Source organism: Lissotriton vulgaris, chromosome 2_1 (genome assembly GCF_964263255.1).
Source record: "Lissotriton vulgaris chromosome 2_1, aLisVul1.2, whole genome shotgun sequence".
Taxonomy (NCBI): Eukaryota; Metazoa; Chordata; class Amphibia; order Caudata; family Salamandridae; genus Lissotriton; species Lissotriton vulgaris.
In genome coordinates, this window is record NC_141687.1 from 1,453,035,651 (window position 1) to 1,453,060,553 (window position 24,903).

Below are 24,903 nucleotides of genomic sequence, written 5' to 3' on the forward strand. Positions count from 1 at the left end.
CAGATTTAGCCAATAGTTCGTCACACAAGTGTGCCCACAGGTCAACCATAGGTTTCCCTTCCCCATAAGCAGCATGCGCATCCTGAATTAAACAGTCAAGCACTATCAAAATGTTATCCTCAATTTTTTCATTCCATGTTAACCTTTTAAGATTAAAGGATGTTGGAGCTTTTACCAGAGTCCTGGTTTCTGGTAGATAGTCCAGATCTATATCAAAATTAATCACTTGTGGGTTGTGATCGCTTTCAATCCTTGGGGCAATCACGTAGCTTTTTACTAACTTATATAATTTCTCAGACATTATAGTATAGTCTATTACAGAGGAGCTATCTGCTTTGTTATAGGTCAGGATGTTATCAGGGTCATGCATAATCTTTAAATTGTATTTTTTAAACTCACAATCTGTCCATTGAGCTAACCATTTTAGGTCAAGTGTCTGCTTTTTAGACGAAACAAAGTGCATATTAAAGTCACCCGAAATAATAAATACTGAATCCAAATGCTCATAATATAAGGTTTTTACCATCCCCCATAGCTGAGTAATTTGGGTGGATCTAACCTTCTTTTTTCAGCTTAAATACACATTTATTAAAATAATCGAATGACTTGCTATTAGTTTAACACACTGTAGCCACTTTACATGAAGGTCAATTTCAAAATGGGAAGCTTTTAGATTTAAAGAAATATATATAGAAAGATCACCCCATGGGCGACCTGAGTAGGCTTCTCGTGTTGTGACATTACAGTATTCAATATAACCTATAAAAGGTTCTTTTAACGTGGTCCAAGTTTCCTGAAACATTATTATACTGAAAGCCTTCAAAAATCAATTACATATTGGTCTTCAATTAGTGATTTTAAGTCATTGGAGTTCCAGGAACAAAGAGTCAAAGGATTTGATCGACATCAATCCTTCTTTTCAAGATTTCGATTTGTTAATATTCCTGGAAGCCAACTCCAATCATCTACTAACTCTGGGACTTTCTTCAACGCCTCACAAGTTCGCAAACCAGACTGGCTGCTCCTTATCTTGATGCCGTATGCTAAGTTTAATTCCTTAGATGCGCCTGGCGCATTTTTTAAAACTCTAACCTGTTCTACTATGGCTCTTTTTTTGTCATCAATTTTTGGAGTAGCCGTAGCTAACTTTTTATCATCCCCTTTCGGTTCATTTGGAATCAGCAGCATTGGATAGCAAGATGCTTGAGCTCGCCAAACTTTAATGCCCCATTTCTCAAATACGCTACCATTCACCATTAGTTTATCAACAATTTCCATATTTAACCAAGTTGTAATTGTTATCTCCTTGTCAAGATATTCACTTTCTTTCTTAAACTCCCCGGCTTCCAAATCCGTGGTTACCACATCTTTAAGATCTGTAATAGCATGTAGTAATTTTAGGATGTTACCGCGGTTTAAAATATCGTGTGGGCCTCTGGCAACGTATTGGGGACTGAAGGCTACTTTCCTAATATCAGTCGACAAATTTAAATGCTCAATATTATCTTTCTCAATAATAACAGGCGGGCATAAATTATCCTTAACAGACACAACAACCTTTTCAGTTGGCAAATTGACCTTTTTAACTTGCTTTATTAATCGCTCTTGTGTCCCACAGTGGACCAGTTGATTGGCTCTATTAACACCTTGCTGATGACTGTGATTTACTAAATTCTGATTTCCAATATTATTTTGTGCACCTTGGTCGACCACTACTTCATTACATTGTTTCCGGCCTAATTCAGTCCCCAATTCATTACTCATACTGCCCTCTTGACCATTAGAGTCAACTAATTTCTCAGTATGACTACATTGCGCACTATGGACTTCTGCCCTTACATTAATCGATTGATCAGATGCTTTTTCTTTTATTATTATTGGAACTTCACCTATGAGGCCAGAACTAAATTTGGGATCGACGTCCCCTAGGTTTTTTAATGTCACACTCCATTATTTGATTTACCTTTACCTTAAATCCTGATTTCCTATTGGGCCCAAAAACTCGGGAAATATGATTTCATTTCAGATTCCTTTATTTTCAAGAATTTAGGATCTTCACTCACTTTCTTACCAATAGATTTTAATTCATATGCTTTCTTGTTGTGAGTTTTCCTTAACCTTTTCCTAGCCCTTTTCGAAAGATTTGTTGATTTTTAATGGGGCGCTTGAATCTTGGCGTTGTTTTGAGCATGAATTTTTTCATACCACTTGAATCATCGGTTAGCCTTGAAAAATCACTACTCACACCTTCTATTACCAAGCTATCATTAATTATGTCGCATTCGGATTTCGAATAAAGGATCTCAGTAACTTGTGTATTGCTATCATCAGACAAGGAGACAAATCACACACTCGAGCCGACCCTTTATAATCCAACACTTGACTGGTAATTTGGAGATCATCAACCGGACAAATCACCACCTGAGTTGCAGGGTCACAGACGTGAATTTGCGCCTGAGCCTGTAGCAGCCCTGCTACAATTAAAGGATGGGGTGAGGGTGTTGGAACAAGTTCCAATACTTTATCTGTTACAACTTCTTTGCCTATTGCCCTCCTGTCCTGATTAACCACTACAGCATCCGATTTTTCAGGCAACTTAGGTTGGGTCAGATCACTAACAGAGCAACTTTTTTTCTCTTTTTTACACAGTGGGGAAAGCAAAGGAGAGAGTAATGAACATTCACTAACACTCCCACTAGGTTTTTCTTTTTTGGAGGACTTTCTTTTATGATTATCTTTATGATTATCTTTGTCAGACTGAATTTGGTGATACTTAAAAAAGTAGCTCTTTATAGACGACTGCGCCACACATGGAGACTTCATATGACCACAGTCTTTACTAACAGAAACGGAAAAAGCTTTTTCCTCGGCTGGGGTACAGAGTTTCTCCTATGAACAGGCCCTTCTTCTATTAATTAGCCTGTTTCCCTCCTGTTCTCCATTTCCCTTGTCCCTGCTCAGTCGGGTTGGAGTTTTTTTAGGAGCTTCTGTTATCTTTGTTATCTCTTCTGACTTCTGGTTTTGCTTAATGTTTTGTGGAGCCCCACTCTGGTGACCAGACCTTATCATTAGACACACCAAATCCACCTCGCACAAAATCCACTTCGCACAAACACCTCCTCCTCCTCTCTCTTGAGATCGTGAGCTTAGTATCTTAGACTCGTTCGTCTAAGTTTGACAAATTCACCACCAATTACAGGGAGGGTGAGATAGATCAAGTTTCCCAATAATCGGTCCCACGGAAACACCACTACCATTCCACAGGTGCTTCCTTACTGATCTGGTGACGGGGGGTCAGAGCACCTCTCAGAGCACTCACACCGCCAACCCCGGGACATGGGCGTTTCGGCAGCACGCCGACCCCCGTCTGGCCACCAGGACTTCACGGTGCACTGCTCTGACAGCTCCTATTTTCAGCTCCTGGTAGACCGCTGCTGGGGCTAAGGCAGCGGAGCTCAAGAGCCACGAGCTTTCATGAACCTTCACCCTCACCTGCTGGCTTCCGCAGTGCTTCAACGGGCAGCAGGGGGTATGGCAGCACGGGATAAGGCAGGGGGCAGAGGGTACTGGATATTATGGCAACGGAACTCAAGGGCCACGTATCTCCACCCTCACCTTGTCTGCCTGCCTGCTTTCCGTGGTTGTTCAAACGGACATCAGCGTTTTTTTCCAACATTTCTTTTTTGAGGCTTATGAGGGCTTCCATGGCTAGCCGGGGCTGGAGCTTGTTCCTGCCCAGCTCAGCTCAGTTCAGTTCAGCTCCACTGCCTCCACAGCCGCAGCCGCTGATAGCTGGTAGCCGGTAACCGGTAGCTAGTTCCTGCTAGTTCCTGCTTCCGCAGCAGCCTCCGCAGCCTCCACAGCAGCAACCGCACAGCTCGGCGTTCTGGTTTTTTCTGATGTCCTGGTGCTTGCAGCTCTCTGACAGCTCTCTAGCACCCTCTAGATCGCAATAGGGAACACCAAAATGCACTCGCCAACTAGCCCTTCTGGAGTCGCGTGTGAGGAAAGATTGGCAGAATTTGGCCAGAACTCTGCATTACAAGAGCAATGCAGATTGGCTAAAATTCCACCAGTGGAACGGAATATTTCGCTAACCCCTATATTCCTAGTCATTTGGTTGGTCAAAAATTGCAGCTTACTTTTGATTGCCAAAATCACAGGGATGGTGGCCTGCAAGGGTCAGCAGACCACTATCCCTGGGATTGCTTTTAAAAAATTAAACTCCTTAAGGAAATAGAACATTTTTTTAAAGTTTTCTTTTTTTTTAAGCTTTAGTGAGAATTGGCAGTGGTCCCATGGAGTGTCTTTCATTAGGGGTTTGCCTGCTTGTATGACGGAGCATTTAAACAGCCCATGCAAACTCCCTCTAAGAGTTCTAAGTAGGTTATACCATGCCATGGCCTCCCACTATGATGCTTCATTAAGGCCACCATGGAATAGTATTATGTAAAGTGTATGATTGCTTTACTGTGCTAAGAAGGCCGGCAGTTTGCTATAACCATGTCCGTCATATTGGAACTTTAAAACTATGATATACTATGGAAAATACTATTCCAAGATGGCCAGCCGCAGCCGTGTTGAATTATTTTGTTATTTTTTTATTTGATGCATATGCTCGCCAAATTGAGATGGCAGAATCTTTTCTTTGTATTGTTTTACTGTATCTTGCATGAGCTTGTTGACTTTGTTTGGGTTTTGTTGTATATGGGTATGTAAATGAATGCAAGAATGAGTCAAGGGGTGGATATATAGATGTATGTGTGGGGGCAAACTTGATAAATAGAGCGCGTGTAAGATGCTTTATTGTAAGTCCAAATCCACCAGTAACTGAAGAGGTACTTACAGTTATAAGACACAGTTACCAGTGTCAGTTCTCATCTTGTGAGCTAATTTTGAATTTTGAAACACTCTTCTCCTTTTTATTCACAACACTTCTAACCAAAGCTACTGAAAATCTGACAATTCACTCATAAACATCTTGTCTTTTTTGGTACCCTCTCTTGTTCCTAGCGCCAAGACTTGCTAACGGGTATTTGCACACTTTACCCATTACTATTTTACATGTATATGTATATGTATAGCCACATATTTGTAAAATACATATTGTTGAAGGTAAAAAGGTAAATGCTTACCCATCTGACACAGGATGGATGCCACATCAGGGGTGTCACCTGAGGAGGAAATAAAAAATAGGTTTCATTCTGAATAAAAGAACAAAAGACATCTTTGGGAACAGAAACCCCATTTGTGTATGTTTGCAATGGCCCTCCAGCAATGAAAAACCAAAAAATGGAGACTGTTTGAGTCATGTGTGTGTGTGGGTGTGTGTTTGTGTGTGCCTGTGTGTGTATGGGGGTGTGTTTGTGCAGTATGTGTGCTTCCCTCTTTGCATGTGTTTAACTAGCTTTGTATTTACAGGTGTGTGAATGGGTCAATTTATTTGTGTTTGTTTTGGTTGTACTACTGAAAATAGAGCGCATGGAAGCATTGGTTTTCCATTCCTAACTCCACATCTACATACCTTGAAAGTACATGCACACACACACACACACACATATATATATTTATTTATTTTTTCCAACAATGGCCCAAAAGCGCACTCAACAGCCGATGATAATTAAAAGTGGAAACCAGCGTCTGCATTCGGTTGTCTTTCTGCATTTTGCCTGACACGTTCGAGGCTTGACCCCTCTTATTCTTAGGCAGCTTTAATGCAAGTGTTCACTGAAGGGCTTTAATTACTGATTTGCTGCATGCAATTTCAATTTGTCTTGACCCCCAGTGGGTCACACTGAGTGGATATACTGTATACATGCTGGGACTTGTAGTCCTTAAAGCCATAGTTATACTTATATACATAGCAAATGATGACATGTGGTGTGGACGTCTCACCTCACAAGTCAGGGCTGGTTCAGTGGTCGCCACCGCTCAATATGGCAACAATAAACCTTTTCCACCATGAAAAGAGAAATCCACAAGCCCAAGACCGAAGCAGGTCGAAACACGTATGTTTGCATTTGCCTAATAAATATCGATTTTCAAAAATACAAGCCTGCTGGTGAGGCTGGATTTCTCTTTTCATGGTGGATATGGATTATAGTTGATATATATATATATATATATATATATATATATATATATATATATATATATATATATATATATATATATATATATATATATATATATATATATATTACCTACTGGCAATAGCCAGTAGGTATATATAGTTAGGATTAATTCCCTATGGGATTTCTGAAAATTCTATGCCTAATAACTTTGGCGTTTGAGGACGGAATCGGCTGAAATTTTCAGGAAAATGGCACATTTTGTTTCTGAGCAGCCCCTGAAAATTTGGTGGAGTTTCGTCAAGGGGGGGCTGAGAAAAAAGGGGGGTCCCAAAACGCGTTTTTTCCATTCATTTTTCCATAGGGCGGTTGGACTCACTTTTAGCTCGAACGGCTGAATGGATTTGCACGAAACTTGGCAAAATTGTAGGGACTGTTAGCCCGATGTGCCTTTGCTAGGTCTCAATATATGTGCTCCAGTAGTTTTTGAGAAATTAACGTTCAAACCAAGATATATATCTGTAACAGCGCTCCGGGCAGCGATCCGGTCCGCTTACTTTTCGCGAAACGGAACTTTGCGCGCAGAAAGCTGATTGGCTCTCCGGTGTCTGTCAACATTCTAAACAGTCCGGAGCGGCCGCCATCTTATCTCTCGGTAGGATCGAGAGAGAAGAGGTGAAAAACGAAGGGGGAATTTATTGAAAGGGTGCAAGGTATACCCCTCTTGACCCCCTAGGATTGTTGTTGGGGTTATTAAAGGGTCCCGTGGGGAAAATAAAAAAGAATGATTTTTCACGGTAGAAGCGTTTCCCGGGCCGCGAACTGGGCCGCAAACTGGTAGCGAAACGGGAATTCGCCATTTTGTGCTTCGTTTTAATTGTTTAGAGACAAAAATTATCGCCGCACATCGGCCACAATGCATGAATATCGTTGAAAAGTCAGCGATATTCATGCATTATCGAGCAAATGCTCTTAGCCATGTTATCCACCTTCCATTGGATAACAGAAAGCTGATTGGCTCTCCGGTGTCTGTCAACATTCTAAATAGTCCGGAGCGGCCGCCATCTTATCTCTCGGTAGGATCGAGAGAGAAGAAGAGGTGAAAAACGAAGGGGGAATTTATTGAAAGGGGGCAAGGTATACCCCTCTTGACCCCCTAGGAATGTTGTTGAGGTTATTAAAGGGTCCCGTGGGGAAAATAAAAAAAAAATTATTTTTCACGGTAGAAGCGCTTCTCGGGCCGCGAACTGGGCCGCAAACTGGTAGCGAAACGGGAATTCGCCATTTTGTGCTTCGTTTTAATTGTTTAGAGTCAAAAATTATCGCCGCACATCGGCCACAATGCATGAATATCGCTGAAAAGTCAGCGATATTCATGCATTATCCAGCAAATGCTCTTAGCCATGTTATCCACCTTCCATTGGATAACATGGCTAAAAACCGCTCTGTGCGTGGTTTTTTTTTTTTTTTTTTTTTTTTTTGCTGCGTGACGTTTGTTAACGTTCGATTCGATGGAAATCAGGAAGTGTTGAACACCATTTTGTCACTGCGAGTAAATATTTTGTTATAAATGAATCCTTATTGATAAACATTGTCTGCGCCATCTTGCGTTTTTGTCCAATGCCACAATTTTGTCGTGCACGGCAGCTATTTTAGATGCCTTGACCAGACCCACTCTCTGCACGCCGTCGATTCTCAGCATGGCTCCCCACCCTCGCACGCATCTCCCCCACGCAATGGTCACCCCCGCTCTCTCTCTCTCATGCATGGGCCATATACTTCCCCCATCTGCGCTGCTCTTCTCTGAGAATCACACCCTGTGCCCGTTCGACACCTCCCTTTCACCCTATTCACTACCGCACCCTCTGACACTTCTCTTCCTCTGTGTCCGATTGTCCAGGCCGGACCTAGGCTATCACCTAGCCCTGCGGATGTAGTGTATGGCTCCAGCTGTAGAGTATCCAGACATGCCAACCCTCCCGATTCAGGTGTGAGACTACTGATTTCAGTGCTAGTCTTTCGCTTCTCGATTCCTGCAAGGAAAAATGCGGGGGCATATTACCAACAACTAGCGGTAATTTTTGTCTCTAACTTGTTTAGAGACAATAATTATCGCCGCACTTCGGCGAATTTTATCGCACATAAACCTTGCTATTAGCAAGGTTTATCGCAAATGCGATAAAAAACGGCCGCAATGCATGAATATCGCTGAGAAGTCAGCGATATTCATGCATTAGTCAGCAAATGCTCTTAGCCATGTTATCCACTTCCCATTGAACAAGCGCATGGTCTTTTAAAGATTTGTGAAGTACTCGGGGCGGGGGGGGGCACTGGCACAATTTGCAGGCCAGGCAGTGTTCAACACGTGCATCACCCTTTCTCTGCCTGCTATTGCGCTCCATGTTTCGGAAAGGTAAGAAAATGAACGTGCATTTGAGTTTGAAATGTCCGATCTTGTAGCAGTACACTTGCAAAGCCCACACATGACAATAACCCGATTCAAGGCCCCATTCACCCGATTTTTAAAAAAAATATAGTACTCCAAGACAGTTACATTTTAAAACTTTATTAATATTTAAATATAACGAACGCAACAAAAACTGTAAATATATTTAACCATTTTTTTAAATTAACCAGAACTATAACGATAACAACAACAACAACAATAATATAACTTTTATGTCTAAATTACGCAAACATTTAGCTAATCTGCTAAAGGGGGGAGTCGCCATTTCTTTACAATAATCAATAATGAAAAATCCACATCAATAGGGTTGCCCGTTTTGTCGATGCAGCACTATAGTGCAATATACACAGCACCTGGGGTGTCAAGAGTGAACAGGTCTTTCTTTGTTCCTTAAGATGTTATCTCCGAGAATGCTGATGCATTGGTGTCTGTACACTTCTTTGTCAATTCTGTCAAGATGATAACTGCTTTATAAACAGACGATATCTTTGTTTCGTCATTAGTGTTAAGTGTGTCTGAAACTACAGTGCCCTTCTGGTTTTTTTTCTTCAGGCTCTACAGAGTTTTGTGTGTTGTTCTTTTGAGCGACAATTATTCCAGAGGTTTCAGGTTCACTTGTTTTGTTCTGCAGTGAGTTAACAGCTTTAGAGAGTTCATGTTTATTTGCTATGTCCTGCTGTTCGTGAACTGCTTCAGAGACGTCAGCCTCATTTTTTATGTTTCAGTAGATCCTGGACCTGCCCGGCCGCGCCCAAAATGGCGCCGGTGTAAATGGGACTCGTAACTGCTTGTTGTGTACTGGTTGCCCAACCTTGATATCACGAGATACATATGCAGTTTTGAAGCACATGGCGGAGGCTTGTCTGCTGTAGTGGGGCGCCCCTTTATCGTTTCAGTCGCCATTCCGCCCGCTTTTGCTACACTGTGCCTCATCCGCCATTCAGCTGTTTACCGCCCGCTCTTACGGCTACAGCGTCTCGCTCACCATGTAGTTGAGTTGCTCCCACTCTTGCGGTGCAGCGGTAGGCGGCTTCCACAGGACTCTTAAAATGGCGGCCGGCTCTTCGGATTTGGGCCTGGTCCAGTAAAATGGCCCTGGGACACCTTGGAACTCGGACGCTTGTCTGCCAGGGCTTGGGTTCCATTCTCGAAAGCGTCCCCTCAGCCTTGAAGATTGTACAAAAGTCTTGGGGGCCCTCGACTCCCGCAGGCTTCCGGTGGGGAGCGGCTGCCATGATTGCTTGCGGAATGGCCACGACGGAGCTACGAGATGGTGGTGCTCTCATGGTGACGCCAGCTTCAGTCTGAAACATCCAGAAACAAGGTGGGGCTTTTATCGTTTGGGGAAAAAAAATGTTTTAATCCAATGAAAAGTGTTATTTTTAGGTCACATGACCTAGTCTTACATAATTAGGAAAAGAAAAGTAAAATGAACCAATGAAAAGTTTTATTAACAAGTCACATGACCTGTTATGCTTGTTACGCGCTGCGCGGCGCGCTCTGGATCGTTTCCGGGAAGCTGCGCCTTGCGCACCGGAGCACATCCGGGTGCGCTAACGCGTCGCGTCATATGACGCATTACGCGACAATGCAGGTGCAGAATATAGTCAAAATGTCTCCACCAACCAGCGGTCGGAATTCCACCGCTTTCAGCAGTCCAAAAAGTTCGGTCAAATCTTAAGAGCGGGAGCACCTCAACTACATGGTGAGCGAGACGTTGTAGTCGCAAGAGCGAGCGGTAAACAGCTGAATGGCGGAAGAGGCACAGAGTACCAAAAGCGGGCGGAATGGCAACTAAAACGGTAAAGGGGCGCCCTGCGACAGCGTGTCTTCAGGTGAAACGGATTGTGGGACAAGGTCCAGAATGAAAGATTCTTCAAAAGGGAAAAAATTCCGCCGGACCCCGGGAGCCGGCCACCTATGCCGGGGGCGATCTCAGGCCTCACCAGGGCAACACGACTTGGGGAGGGGGCAGGAGCCAAGCGCCCCCTCTCAGTCCGCGCCATCTCACCGCCCCTCGGGAGCCTCCGTCAAGCGGTTTAGGGAGGCACCGTATCACATTGTTTTCCAATGCAGTCAGGTCCACAAATGGACCCCACTACTTTGAATAGTGAAGCTGCAGCAGGTGCAAATAAGGTTTAAACAGTGTTACAAGAACTGCTTAGAACTCTGAAGTATGGCACTCAATAACCAGGACTTATGCCATTTATGTAAGGCAGTGACATGGAAGCAACTCTGGGACAAAAAGCATGAACGAACATTCACGTATGAAAATCTTATTTGGAGAAGGGGTAGAATCCAAACGCCCCCTGCCAGTTCGCGCCACTACACTGTATGTGGAAAATCTGAAGACATCATTCTACAAACTCTCAACGCTTGTTATCAGTGCATGACTTTCATGCTCGATCGATTGAGCTAGCCGGATCGGGCAATAAAAAGTATAAAATAGTTATGTAAATAGTTATTTAATAAAATGTTTTATTCTGTTTCTTTGGTGGTGTGTTGTGTATATTTATAATATTTGCATAGGGTTTGCCGTTATTTTTGGCGGTGTGGGTGGCGGAGTCGAGCTGTTTTGCAGCCCTCATGGTGTGGAGCTCAATTCATTTCACTATTTTCGTATTTCTCATGAAGGGTTATTCCTAATGTTTGTATTTTACCGAGGTTAAAAAGAGATCGAATTAGTGGTCTACTGATTTTGCTCGATTACTTTTATTTTTTTACACGATTTTTCACTATCTGCAAAGACTAAACAGAGTATTGCGACTTTGTGCTTGTTTGTAAATAGAGAATGATCCAAAGAGAACCAATTGTAAAACAGTAAATGCTTGGATAATAATCAATCAAATGGAGAGACAAGCAGGTACGACGGATTACAACAGGGGTAAAGGTCTGCGTTAACTACCGTTCACTATCTGCAAAGAGAGAGTACTACTAAGAGAAAAGAGGGGAGTGGGGGGAGGGGCAGCGTTCAAAGCACATCAGCGTGCATAAACACGAAAACGTTTTTACCTATCACGTACTTGACATTTGACAGCTTTTGATGTTTGCTATTAAAAAACCATTGAAATTCACAGAAAAAACCATAGGTTATACTCCATATATAGTTAGGAATTTGCATTTACAAAACCTTGAATATTCAATGAAAAAACCATTGGTTTTAGGCCATATATAGTTAGGGATTTGCATTTAGAAAACCTTATTTTACTCGCATAAAACCATTGAAATTCCATATATAGTTATAAGCGCTAACTATATATCGCGCACCCGCAATCCACTGCTGATGATGTCACATATTACATCATTCATGACATGGTTAGTGACATCACTGATGACATCACTGATGACATCTCAAATGACATCACTGATGACATCACTGATAACATCTCATTTGACATGACTGATCACATCACTGATGATATCATTCATGTGATAATACCATGAACCTCTTCAGACTCTAATATAACCTTAGATACAATCAGTGTAAACAGACAGTCACTCATCCATGGAGTTACTCACACACCTAGTCAGTTATGCCAAAATCAATCACACCTCCATTTTCTCAACTATACAGTTATACACACCTTACTTATTCAAACATATACTAACACATATTTACTTTACTCTCTTATACAATCTCTGATACATGTTCACAATGATCCATACAGCCACTCACACATTCACTAGCTCTTATGCACAGTTATTTATAGATGTCAACTCTCACATGTACTGTGTTTTACATATGTACTTAATTTGACATGTAGCACTGAGATATCCATTCACTCACTAATACACTCATGCACAGTCAACCGCCCATACAGCTGTTTCCACATGCAGTTTTGAATCTATACATATAGTGAATCAACTACTCACACATCTATGTACAGAGTCACACACCTTCCAGCCACCCATACACACACACTCAGTTTCCCATACAAATACTTGGGCAACCAATCAACCCATACAGTTACTCATATAGCTACTGATCAACATATGCAGCAGTTTGTAGAACAACAGATATAATGATGCACAAATTAAAACAGTTTAGTCACTAACCCATGCACTCAGTGAGACACATTTAATCACTCACTCAATCAGTCAGTCATGCACCTAGTAAATCCTTCATCCAGACACTTATATATCCACACATTCATCAATATGTAAAACATATTTTAACTTTACAGAAACATACAGTCACTGGATGTTGTAATCAGTGATGTCATCAGTGATGTCATTTGAGATGTCATCAGTGATGTCATCAGTGATGTCACTAACCATGTCATGAATGATGTAATATGTGACATCATCAGCAGTGGATTGCGGGTGCGCGATATATAGTTAGCGCTTATAACTATATATGGAATTTCAATGGTTTTATGCGAGTAAAATAAGGTTTTCTAAATGCAAATCCCTAACTATATATGGCCTAAAACCAATGGTTTTTTCATTGAATATTCAAGGTTTTGTAAATGCAAATTCCTAACTATATATGGAGTATAACCTATGTTTTTTTCTGTGATATATATATATATATATATATATATATATATATATATATATATATATATATATATATGTACGCTCATGGGGAGGTCCAACTAGAGAACTGCAGCCGAACACAGGTGAGCTGTTCCCCAAACAGATTTTTATTAAAGGTACAGGCAGTCACGCTCTCCGGTACATTAAAAGCATATGTCCACAGTCCCAACGCGTTTCGAGTTTGCCTCTTCTTCCTGGGGCACTGCAGTCATCACACGCATATTTCGCTCCATCTCCAAATTAAAGCCATGATGAATGCCATGAATTAGCGAATCTGCTGCTTTCTGGGAGATGAAGTTTCAGTTTATATCCTGGATGGATGCGTGCTGAAATAAATGCCAGATAAAGCCCCTCTTGGGCCCCAGAGTGCCGGCTGCCTTTATCCAACACCTGTGCTCCACAACGTGGCCCCCTATTCTTTGTGGGGTGGTGCTAGTTCGGCGGCAGGACAACCGCCAAATGTGTACGCTCATGGGGAGGTCCAACTAGAGAACTGCAGCCGAACACAGGTAAGCTGTTCCCCAAACAGATTTTTATTAAAGGTACAGGCAGTCACGCTCTCCGGTACATTAAAAGCATATGTCCACAGTCCCAACGCGTTTCGAGTTTGCCTCTTCTTCCTGGGGCACTGCAGTCATCACACGCATATTTCGCTCCATCTCCAAATTAAAGCCATGATGAATGCCATGAATTAGCGAATCTGCTGCTTTCTGGGAGATGAAGTTTCAGTTTATATCCTGGATGGATGCGTGCTGAAATAAATGCCAGATAAAGCCCCTCTTGGGCCCCAGAGTGCCGGCTGCCTTTATCCAACACCTGTGCTCCACAACGTGGCCCCCTATTCTTTGTGGGGTGGTGCTAGTTCGGCGGCAGGACAACCGCCAAATGTGTACGCTCATGGGGAGGTCCAACTAGAGAACTGCAGCCGAACACAGGTGAGCTGTTCCCCAAAAAGATTTTTATTAAAGGTACAGGCAGTCACGCTCTCCGGTACATTAAAAGCATATGTCCACAGTCCCAACGCGTTTCGAGTTTGCCTCTTCTTCCTGGGGCACTGCAGTCATCACACGCATATTTCGCTCCATCTCCAAATTAAAGCCATGATGAATGCCATGAATTAGCGAATCTGCTGCTTTCTGGGAGATGAAGTTTCAGTTTATATCCTGGATGGATGTGTGCTGAAATAAATGCCAGATAAAGCCCCTCTTGGGCCCCAGAGTGCCGGCTGCCTTTATCCAACACCTGTGCTCCACAACGTGGCCCCCTATTCTTTGTGGGGTGGTGCTAGTTCGGCGGCAGGACAACCGCCAAATGTGTACGCTCATGGGGAGGTCCAACTAGAGAACTGCAGCCGAACACAGGTGAGCTGTTCCCCAAACAGATTTTTATTAAAGGTACAGGCAGTCACGCTCTCCGGTACATTAAAAGCATATGTCCACAGTCCCAACGCGTTTCGAGTTTGCCTCTTCTTCCTGGGGCACTGCAGTCATCACACGCATATTTCGCTCCATCTCCAAATTAAAGCCATGATGAATGCCATGAATTAGCGAATCTGCTGCTTTCTGGGAGATGAAGTTTCAGTTTATATCCTGGATGGATGCGTGCTGAAATAAATGCCAGATAAAGCCCCTCTTGGGCCCCAGAGTGCCGGCTGCCTTTATCCAACACCTGTGCTCCACAACGTGGCCCCCTATTCTTTGTGGGGTGGTGCTAGTTCGGCGGCAGGACAACCGCCAAATGTGTACGCTCATGGGGAGGTCCAACTAGAGAACTGCAGCCGAACACAGGTGAGCAGCCGGCACTCTGGGGCCCAAGAGGGGCTTTATCTGGCATTTATTTCAGCACGCATCCATCCAGGATATAAACTGAAACTTAATCTCCCAGAAAGCAGCAGATTCGCTAATTCATGGCATTCATCATGGCTTTAATTTGGAGATGGAGCGAAATATGCGTGCGATGACTGCAGTGCCCCAGGAAGAAGAGGCAAACTCGAAACGCGTTGGGACTGTGGACATATGCTTTTAATGTACCGGAGAGCGTGACTGCCTGTACCTTTAATAAAAATCTGTTTGGGGAACAGCTCACCTGTGTTCGGCTGCAGTTCTCTAGTTGGACCTCCCCATGAGCGTACACATTTGGCGGTTGTCCTGCCGCCGAACTAGCACCACCCCACAAAGAATAGGGGGCCACGTTGTGGAGCACAGGTGTTGGATAAAGGCAGCCGGCACTCTGGGGCCCAAGAGGGGCTTTATCTGGCATTTATTTCAGCACGCATCCATCCAGGATATAAACTGAAACTTCATCTCCCAGAAAGCAGCAGATTCGCTAATTCATGGCATTCATCATGGCTTTAATTTGGAGATGGAGCGAAATATGCGTGTGATGACTGCAGTGCCCCAGGAAGAAGAGGCAAACTCGAAACGCGTTGGGACTGTGGACATATGCTTTTAATGTACCGGAGAGCGTGACTGCCTGTACCTTTAATAAAAATCTGTTTGGGGAACAGCTCACCTGTGTTCGGCTGCAGTTCTCTAGTTGGACCTCCCCATGAGCGTACACATTTGGCGGTTGTCCTGCCGCCGAACTAGCACCACCCCACAAAGAATAGGGGGCCACGTTGTGGAGCACAGGTGTTGGATAAAGGCAGCCGGCACTCTGGGGCCCAAGAGGGGCTTTATCTGGCATTTATTTCAGCACGCATCCATCCAGGATATAAACTGAAACTTCATCTCCCAGAAAGCAGCAGATTCGCTAATTCATGGCATTCATCATGGCTTTAATTTGGAGATGGAGCGAAATATGCGTGTGATGACTGCAGTGCCCCAGGAAGAAGAGGCAAACTCGAAACGCGTTGGGACTGTGGACATATGCTTTTAATGTACCGGAGAGCGTGACTGCCTGTACCTTTAATAAAAATCTGTTTGGGGAACAGCTCACCTGTGTTCGGCTGCAGTTCTCTAGTTGGACCTCCCCATGAGCGTACACATTTGGCGGTTGTCCTGCCGCCGAACTAGCACCACCCCACAAAGAATAGGGGGCCACGTTGTGGAGCACAGGTGTTGGATAAAGGCAGCCGGCACTCTGGGGCCCAAGAGGGGCTTTATCTGGCATTTATTTCAGCACGCATCCATCCAGGATATAAACTGAAACTTCATCTCCCAGAAAGCAGCAGATTCGCTAATTCATGGCATTCATCATGGCTTTAATTTGGAGATGGAGCGAAATATGCGTGTGATGACTGCAGTGCCCCAGGAAGAAGAGGCAAACTCGAAACGCGTTGGGACTGTGGACATATGCTTTTAATGTACCGGAGAGCGTGACTGCCTGTACCTTTAATAAAAATCTGTTTGGGGAACAGCTCACCTGTGTTCGGCTGCAGTTCTCTAGTTGGACCTCCCCATGAGCGTACACATTTGGCGGTTGTCCTGCCGCCGAACTAGCACCACCCCACAAAGAATAGGGGGCCACGTTGTGGAGCACAGGTGTTGGATAAAGGCAGCCGGCACTCTGGGGCCCAAGAGGGGCTTTATCTGGCATTTATTTCAGCACGCATCCATCCAGGATATAAACTGAAACTTCATCTCCCAGAAAGCAGCAGATTCGCTAATTCATGGCATTCATCATGGCTTTAATTTGGAGATGGAGCGAAATATGCGTGTGATGACTGCAGTGCCCCAGGAAGAAGAGGCAAACTCGAAACGCGTTGGGACTGTGGACATATGCTTTTAATGTACCGGAGAGCGTGACTGTCTGTACCTTTAATAAAAATCTGTTTGGGGAACAGCTCACCTGTGTTCGGCTGCAGTTCTCTAGTTGGACCTCCCCATGAGCGTACACATTTGGCGGTTGTCCTGCCGCTGAACTAGCACCACCCCACAAAGAATAGGGGGCCACGTTGTGGAGCACAGGTGTTGGATAAAGGCAGCCGGCACTCTGGGGCCCAAGAGGGGCTTTATCTGGCATTTATTTCAGCACGCATCCATCCAGGATATAAACTGAAACTTCATCTCCCAGAAAGCAGCAGATTCGCTAATTCATGGCATTCATCATGGCTTTAATTTGGAGATGGAGCGAAATATGCGTGTGATGACTGCAGTGCCCCAGGAAGAAGAGGCAAACTCGAAACGCGTTGGGACTGTGGACATATGCTTTTAATGTACCGGAGAGCGTGACTGCCTGTACCTTTAATAAAAATCTGTTTGGGGAACAGCTCACCTGTGTTCGGCTGCAGTTCTCTAGTTGGACCTCCCCATGAGCGTACACATTTGGCGGTTGTCCTGCCGCCGAACTAGCACCACCCCACAAAGAATAGGGGGCCACGTTGTGGAGCACAGGTGTTGGATAAAGGCAGCCGGCACTCTGGGGCCCAAGAGGGGCTTTATCTGGCATTTATTTCAGCACGCATCCATCCAGGATATAAACTGAAACTTCATCTCCCAGAAAGCAGCAGATTCGCTAATTCATGGCATTCATCATGGCTTTAATTTGGAGATGGAGCGAAATATGCGTGTGATGACTGCAGTGCCCCAGGAAGAAGAGGCAAACTGGAAACGCGTTGGGACTGTGGACATATGCTTTTAATGTACCGGAGAGCGTGACTGCCTGTACCTTTAATAAAAATCTGTTTGGGGAACAGCTCACCTGTGTTTGGCTGCAGTTCTCTAGTTGGACCTCCCCATGAGCGTACACATTTGGCGGTTGTCCTGCCGCCGAACTAGCACCACCCCACAAAGAATAGGGGGCCACGTTGTGGAGCACAGGTGTTGGATAAAGGCAGCCGGCACTCTGGGGCCCAAGAGGGGCTTTATCTGGCATTTATTTCAGCACGCATCCATCCAGGATATAAACTGAAACTTCATCTCCCAGAAAGCAGCAGATTCGCTAATTCATGGCATTCATCATGGCTTTAATTTGGAGATGGAGCGAAATATGCGTGTGATGACTGCAGTGCCCCAGGAAGAAGAGGCAAACTCGAAACGCGTTGGGACTGTGGACATATGCTTTTAATGTACCGGAGAGCGTGACTGCCTGTACCTTTAATAAAAATCTGTTTGGGGAACAGCTCACCTGTGTTCGGCTGCAGTTCTCTAGTTGGACCTCCCCATGAGCGTACATATATATATATATATATATATATATATATATATATATATATATATATATATATATATATATATATATATATTTGCAGCAGCAGCAAAGAGCCCGGTATGCAGTGAGCACACCCACTTGGGATTTTAATGCACACTTTTGTTGAATTGGAATCTGGCAACTCACTTGAGTAATAAAGCAAGGACTTCATTTACCATCAGGCCATAGGCGGTGGCCACACCCATTGGGGTGGAGACATTTGGTTCAAATGCAGTAAGCAGACTTTGCCGGTTTCAATAAGCAGTATCCCAGCACCCCATGATGAAGTGCTATTTCAAACACGAAACGCGTTGGGAGGGATTTGAACTTTTTGCCGCGATGCCTGTTCTCTTTGACTGCTTTCGCTGAATAAAGGGTGCTTAATATCGAACTCACCTGTGAGGAGTCCTCTTTCAGCAGGCAAACTTCTGTGTGGATTTGTTGCGGCTTCGCCGCAGTCGCGAGAGTGACCCCGCTGCGCTCGACGCAGTCCTGTTGAGATGCCACATGACATCTCAGCGTGAAGGTCGGGAGAGAGCGTTTCAACGAACTGAGCAGCAGCAAAGAGCCCGGTATGCAGTGAGCACACCCACTTGGGATTTTAATGCGCACTTTTGTTGAATTGGAATCTGGCAACTCACTTGAGTAATAAAGCAAGGACTTCATTTACCATCAGGCCATAGGCGGTGGCCACACCCATTAGGGTGGAGACATTTGGTTCAAATGCAGTAAGCAGACTTTGCCGGTTTCAATCAGCAGTATCCCAGCACCCTATGATGAAGTGCTATTTCGAGCACGAAACGGGTTGAGAGGGATTTGAACTTTTTGCCGCGATGCCTGTTCTCTTTGACTGCTTTCGCTGAATAAAGGGTGCTTAATATCGAACTCACCTGTGAGGAGTCCTCTTTCAGCAGGCAAACTTCTGTGTGGATTTGTTGCGGCTTCGCCTGAGTCGCGAGAGTGACCCCGCTGTGCTCAATGCTGTCCTGTTGAGATGCCACATGACATCTCAGCGTGAAGGTCGGGTGAGAGCGTTTCAACGAACTGAGCAGCAGCAAAGAGCCCGGTATGCAGTGAGCACACCCACTTGGGATTTTAATGCACACTTTTGTTGAATTGGAATCTGGCAACTCACTTGAGTAATAAAGCAAGGACTTCATTTACCATCAGGCCATAGGCGGTGGCCACACCCATTGGGGTGGAGACATTTGGTTCAAATGCAGTAAGCAGACTTTGCCGGTTTCAATCAGCAGTATCCCAGCACCCCATGATGAAGTGCTATTTCGAGCACGAAACAAGTTGGGAGGGATTTGAAATTTTTGCCGCGATGTCTGTTCTCTTTGACTGCTTTCGCTGAATAAAGGGTGCTTAATATCGAACTCACCTGTGAGGAGTCCTCTTTCAGCAGGCAAACTTCTGTTTGTATATATATATATACATCACCCAGATCCTTCGTCCGTTCGCAGCGCCAGTCCACATCGCTTCAGCTACAAAGGAGTCACGAACCACCGAAACTGCAGGCAAATCAAAATTGTATTCTTGTTTCCTGGTTACGCTTTTCGGCCACCACTTGCCCTTGTTCACTCAATCAGAAAGTTAGAAACGCCATTTTTTTATGTGCAGTGCTAACACCACGTGATAGAACAACATGAATAGAAATAGAAAAAATATATATATGTGAGTATACATCTAAAAAAACACCCAGTCTTTCTTTTTTATCAAGCACCTTCACTTCCTTTTTTTCTTTTCATGTTATTTTCATATCCTTTTCAAGCTATTGTTTTTTCCTGTTTTTTTGGTTGCTGCTGTGTCCATTTTTAGATTAGTGCTGTGGTACTCATGAATTTCATAATCCATATTTCGGTGATAGATCCCAGATAAAATCCCATCTTTCCGTGTAAATACATCGGTTATTTAATTTCTTATAAAGTGCCAGAAGGTCTAAATACAATATAAATACATAGATAAATAAATATATAAATATATTAAAATATCATATTTAATTCATTATAACATGTGCAAAATATTGCTACTGCACTATTGATTCAGACCTTCCACTTGCTAAAGAATTCCTGCTTAAATGCATTATTCAATATAGTCTCTCCTGGTTTCTACTCCACCATTCTTTTCTAAGTATTGGAGGACCCCACAGCATCTTACATTAAAGTATATCTCACAACAATACCAAGGTGCCAAATGCATAATAAAGTGCAATAAATACTAAAGTGCTAATGCCAAAGTGTTATAACCTACTCAGAATTTTAAAAAAATTTAAAAAACGTTTACATTATATAGGTCACCAGTAATAGAGTGTACACAAGCATGAATAAAATCCAAACCTGACTGTACCTCCATACTGAAGGCCACTTCTCAGACAAATTCCTATTTACATATGGGTACAACATTTTTAGCACCAGGGGGGTCATCATATCTATCATATCTTGGAATAAGAAGAGATGGGTCAACTATAAAAATGTGTGCAAATCTTCGGTGTTATTCAACCCATGTGATATCAAGCTCTAAAATCATTCTTGATTCCAACTGCCTAAGGGCTTTTTCACGATCCCTCTGCATCTAGGTTTAGGAATGGCAGCTGCCACAAAGTAACTCAAACAACTTAATTCAATGTTATATGCGTGTTTGAAATGGCTGGCTATGGGACACATGGGGTCGTTGTTAACTATGGCATGCAGGTGTTGCAATATCCTGACATGCACCTGCAGCTTAGTGCTGCCCACATATTGGAGTCTGCAGGTGCGTGTCAGGATATATACTGCAAATTCTGTTCTACAGGAGAAGTTGCCCTTGATGGCTATTTCATTTGGACTAAATGGTGATGTGTAATGTGTGGTGTTTTTGCCAAACTTGCAGGCTCTGCAAGTATTACACTTCAGTTAATAATAATTTATTTATTTAGATATATAAAAACATATCTTTAAAAGATTCTTCCAACACATTAAGTACAGTTTTACAGATTAAAAGAATAGAAAACACAAAATAAAATTCGGCCTTTCTTATCAGTGCTTACTGCAACGTGTCAATTTAAAAATTAACACTCCCGGACAATGCAGATGAAGTTAAAGTACATATCATTCTACACAGTTATCAGCGAAGCCTTTGCCGTTTCCAATTTTTCTAAAATACTGTAAACTTGCTGAACGAATTTGGCCAATTTTAAATTTAAAACAGTGTTCTCTAAAGACAGAGCAGCAATAAGGGCATGCCTACAAGTCCGAACTCCCAGCCTATTCCATTCTGGCCTGAGAAGGCGTCTGCATTGAAGAATAAAGAAATGGCATGTACAAAGCACGTGCAGAATAGTTTCATTTGCTGCCGCACACCCTCTGCATATTAGATCGTCCCTTTTTCGACGCCATACTGGGAGATTTTGAAGGAAACGCCAGTTTTCCAATCTAAGGGCGATAAGGCATTGCTTTAGATAATGAGAAAATGTTGTCGAAAGGTAATTGGCCGGGGATAATCGTTTATAAGAGTTGGCTACTGCCCAAGCATGACTGCGTTTCGCAAGAAGAGCTTTGTCCATGATCAGGGATTTCAATCTTATACCTTTTTCAATTGTGTTTTTAAAGACAGTCTGGCTTTGATTAAGAGCCCAGAGATCCGCAGCAGACATTTGTTGAATGTGGTCATTTAGGAGGCGGCCAAATGATCCCCCCGGGTTGTTCACACTGATTTCCTTCCAGACTAGGAATTCCAGGGTTCCTGCTTCTGCCTGTCTTAATTTGTGGATCAGCTTAAGATATGAGCCAACGTTGGAGGCTTCATAATTAATTAAGCCCAGCTCTAGTCTGACCTGTGCTGGCGAGGAAGAACTCGGCAAGTGAAGCAATTTCTTGTAGAGTTTAGTTGTAAGTTTATTTAAGGTATTATTCATTTTACCCTTAAAAATCTCTATGCCATACGAAAGTGTGGGCCCGATCTTTGCTCTATTATAGTGAACAAGTGGTCCTTGACATAGATTCAACATATAACAAAATTCATGAATTCTAATTCAATTATTTTTTGCTCAGCTGTAGAATCAATCTATATAGTTGGAGGAATAAGTACATTAGCCCAAAATAACAAGCTTATACATAAAGAGTTACCCGACACTCAACAATTCAATTGAATCCAACTGGATTCTCTGGTTTAATATATAATTTTTGAAAAAGAGAATACAAATATTTACATGTTATAATCAACAAAGATCTTATTTAGTATAAAAAATGACCGTGCACAGAGAAAGATAAAGATTGGTGCTCAAGTGATTGATCAAAGAGATCAGGAAAACAAAGTGTGAAATTTGCTATATACAGAGTAATGAGCCTGCCCTAATTCACGCTTGTAAAAAATAGATTCTTTTTACTCGCTTCTAATTATCAAACATAACCTCCATTGTCCTTAATTTGCACTCTTGGCAAGGGGATTCGGAGGAAGAAGGGAAGGGGGGGGGCAAAAAATATTAGATGCAGGCTCCAAAGGGAGAAGTGTCGACGTTTCGACCCACGTATATTCCGGGTGATTAGATTCCTCAACTTAGGGTCTTCATCAGGACGGGATCTGGGAGGGATAGGGAATGTTTCCAAGTGCACGTCGGTTAAAAACCAATGTCAATGGGCACCTGTAATAGCAAGTGGAAGAAGGGCTAAGTATCATTCAAACATAATTAAGTTTCAATATGTACCATGGATGGCACCAAGTTGCACTCACCCTTTTGTGGTGAAATACCATGAGTGCGACGATTAGTCCGCACCAGAGGTTTGTTTTAAATTGGGCGCTGAAACAAATGAAGAAATTGAAAGGTAGCCATTAGTGCTACTCATATTCACAGTGCAATTAAGGATATATACATAGAGAGCATTCTACTATATTTCCTTTTATAAATGACTCCTGCAGATCTTGTTCCAGACATTCTGTAAATGATCTTAGGGCAGCATATCAAGCCCTTTACTTAATTAACCATTGTCTTAGGCTCGAATCCATGGTTGAGCCACACTTAGTCATATCGGTCCATGAGTAACAATTAATCATACTCACCACCGAAGCTTTCGGGGCGATGTTGTTCGAGAAATGAATTGGTAACCTCTCTAAAGAAAATCAATAAAACGGTATCTCAATTAAAAACTGAAACGTACTAAATGTGGCTTCAGTTTAGGTATGCCATAGTCAGACCTTCAAAATAAGCCTACCTCTACTTTTTCTTGAAAGCGCGATGTATTCAATGTCCGCTTTCTTTCTCATTCCGTCGTCTTCACAAAGTGGAAGCGAGCGTGATTGCCGTGTATACCTGGTTGCTAAGTAACCGGCGTCACTGAGTCACGGGGTTATAATCTATACAAAAAAAAATACAAAGTCGTCTCAATTAAAAAACTCCAGCATGCTGGATTGAACCTAGGTCTAAGTGTCGCATGGCCGGACCTTCAAGGGTAAACCTACCTCTAATTGTTTTCGAAAGAAAAACGCGGAGAGGTCCAAACGCTGCCTTTCTCCTTCCTCACGTCTGCAGAATGCGGAAGTGAGCGTGAACGCCGTGTGAGATCGGTTGCTAAGTAACCGGGGTCACTACGTCACGTTTCAGTTTTTAATTGAGATACCGTTTTATTGATTTTCTTTAGAGAGGTTACCAATTCATTTCTCGAACAACATCGCCCCGAAAGCTTCGGTGGTGAGTATGATTAATTGTTACTCATGGACCGATATGACTAAGTGTGGCTCAACCATTGATTCGAGCCTAAGACAATGGTTAATTAAGTAAAGGGCTTGATATGCTGCCCTAAGATCATTTACAGAATGTCTGGAACAAGATCTGCAGGAGTCATTTATAAAAGGAAATATAGTAGAATGCTCTCTATGTATATATCCTTAATTGCACTGTGAATATGAGTAGCACTAATGGCTACCTTTCAATTTCTTCATTTGTTTCAGCGCCCAATTTAAAACAAACCTCTGGTGCGGACTAATCGTCGCACTCATGGTATTTCACCACAAAAGGGTGAGTGCAACTTGGTGCCATCCATGGTACATATTGAAACTTAATTATGTTTGAATGATACTTAGCCCTTCTTCCACTTGCTATTACAGGTGCCCATTGACATTGGTTTTTAACCGACGTGCACTTGGAAACATTCCCTATCCCTCCCAGATCCCGTCCTGATGAAGACCCTAAGTTGAGGAATCTAATCACCCGGAATATACGTGGGTCGAAACGTCGACACTTCTCCCCTTGGAGCCTGCATCTAATATTTTTTGCCCCCCACCCCCTTCCCTTCTTCCTCCGAATCCCCTTGCCAAGAGTGCAAATTAAGGTCAATGGAGGTTATGTTTGATAATTAGAAGCGAGTAAAAAGAATCTATTTTTTACAAGCGTGAATTAGGGCAGGCTCATTACTCTGTATATAGCAAATTTCACACTTTGTTTTCCTGATCTCTTTGATCAATCACTTGAGCACCAATCTTTATCTTTCTCTGTGCACGGTCATTTTTTATACTAAATAAGATCTTTGTTGATTATAACATGTAAATATTTGTATTCTCTTTTTCAAAAATTATATATTAAACCAGAGAATCCAGTTGGATTCAATTGAATTGTTGAGTGTCGGGTAACTCTTTATGTATAAGCTTGTTATTTTGGGCTAATGTACTTATTCCTCCAACTATATAGATTGATTCTACAGCTGAACAAAAAATAATTGAATT

The 24,903-nt window shown here is 43.0% G+C and overlaps 1 protein-coding gene across 2 annotated transcripts in view; it reads right to left on the reverse strand.

Moving 5' to 3' along the window:
* LOC147732746 (ficolin-1-like) overlaps window positions 1-24,903 on the reverse strand; it is a 574,771-nt gene that overhangs the window by 439,057 nt on the left and 110,811 nt on the right. For both annotated transcript variants that reach the window (XM_086957312.1, XM_086957311.1), the window contains exon 4: window positions 5,136-5,174. In XM_086957312.1, coding sequence (XP_086813438.1) covers window positions 5,136-5,174 — 39 coding nt within the window. The remainder of the gene's footprint in view (window positions 1-5,135; window positions 5,175-24,903) is intronic.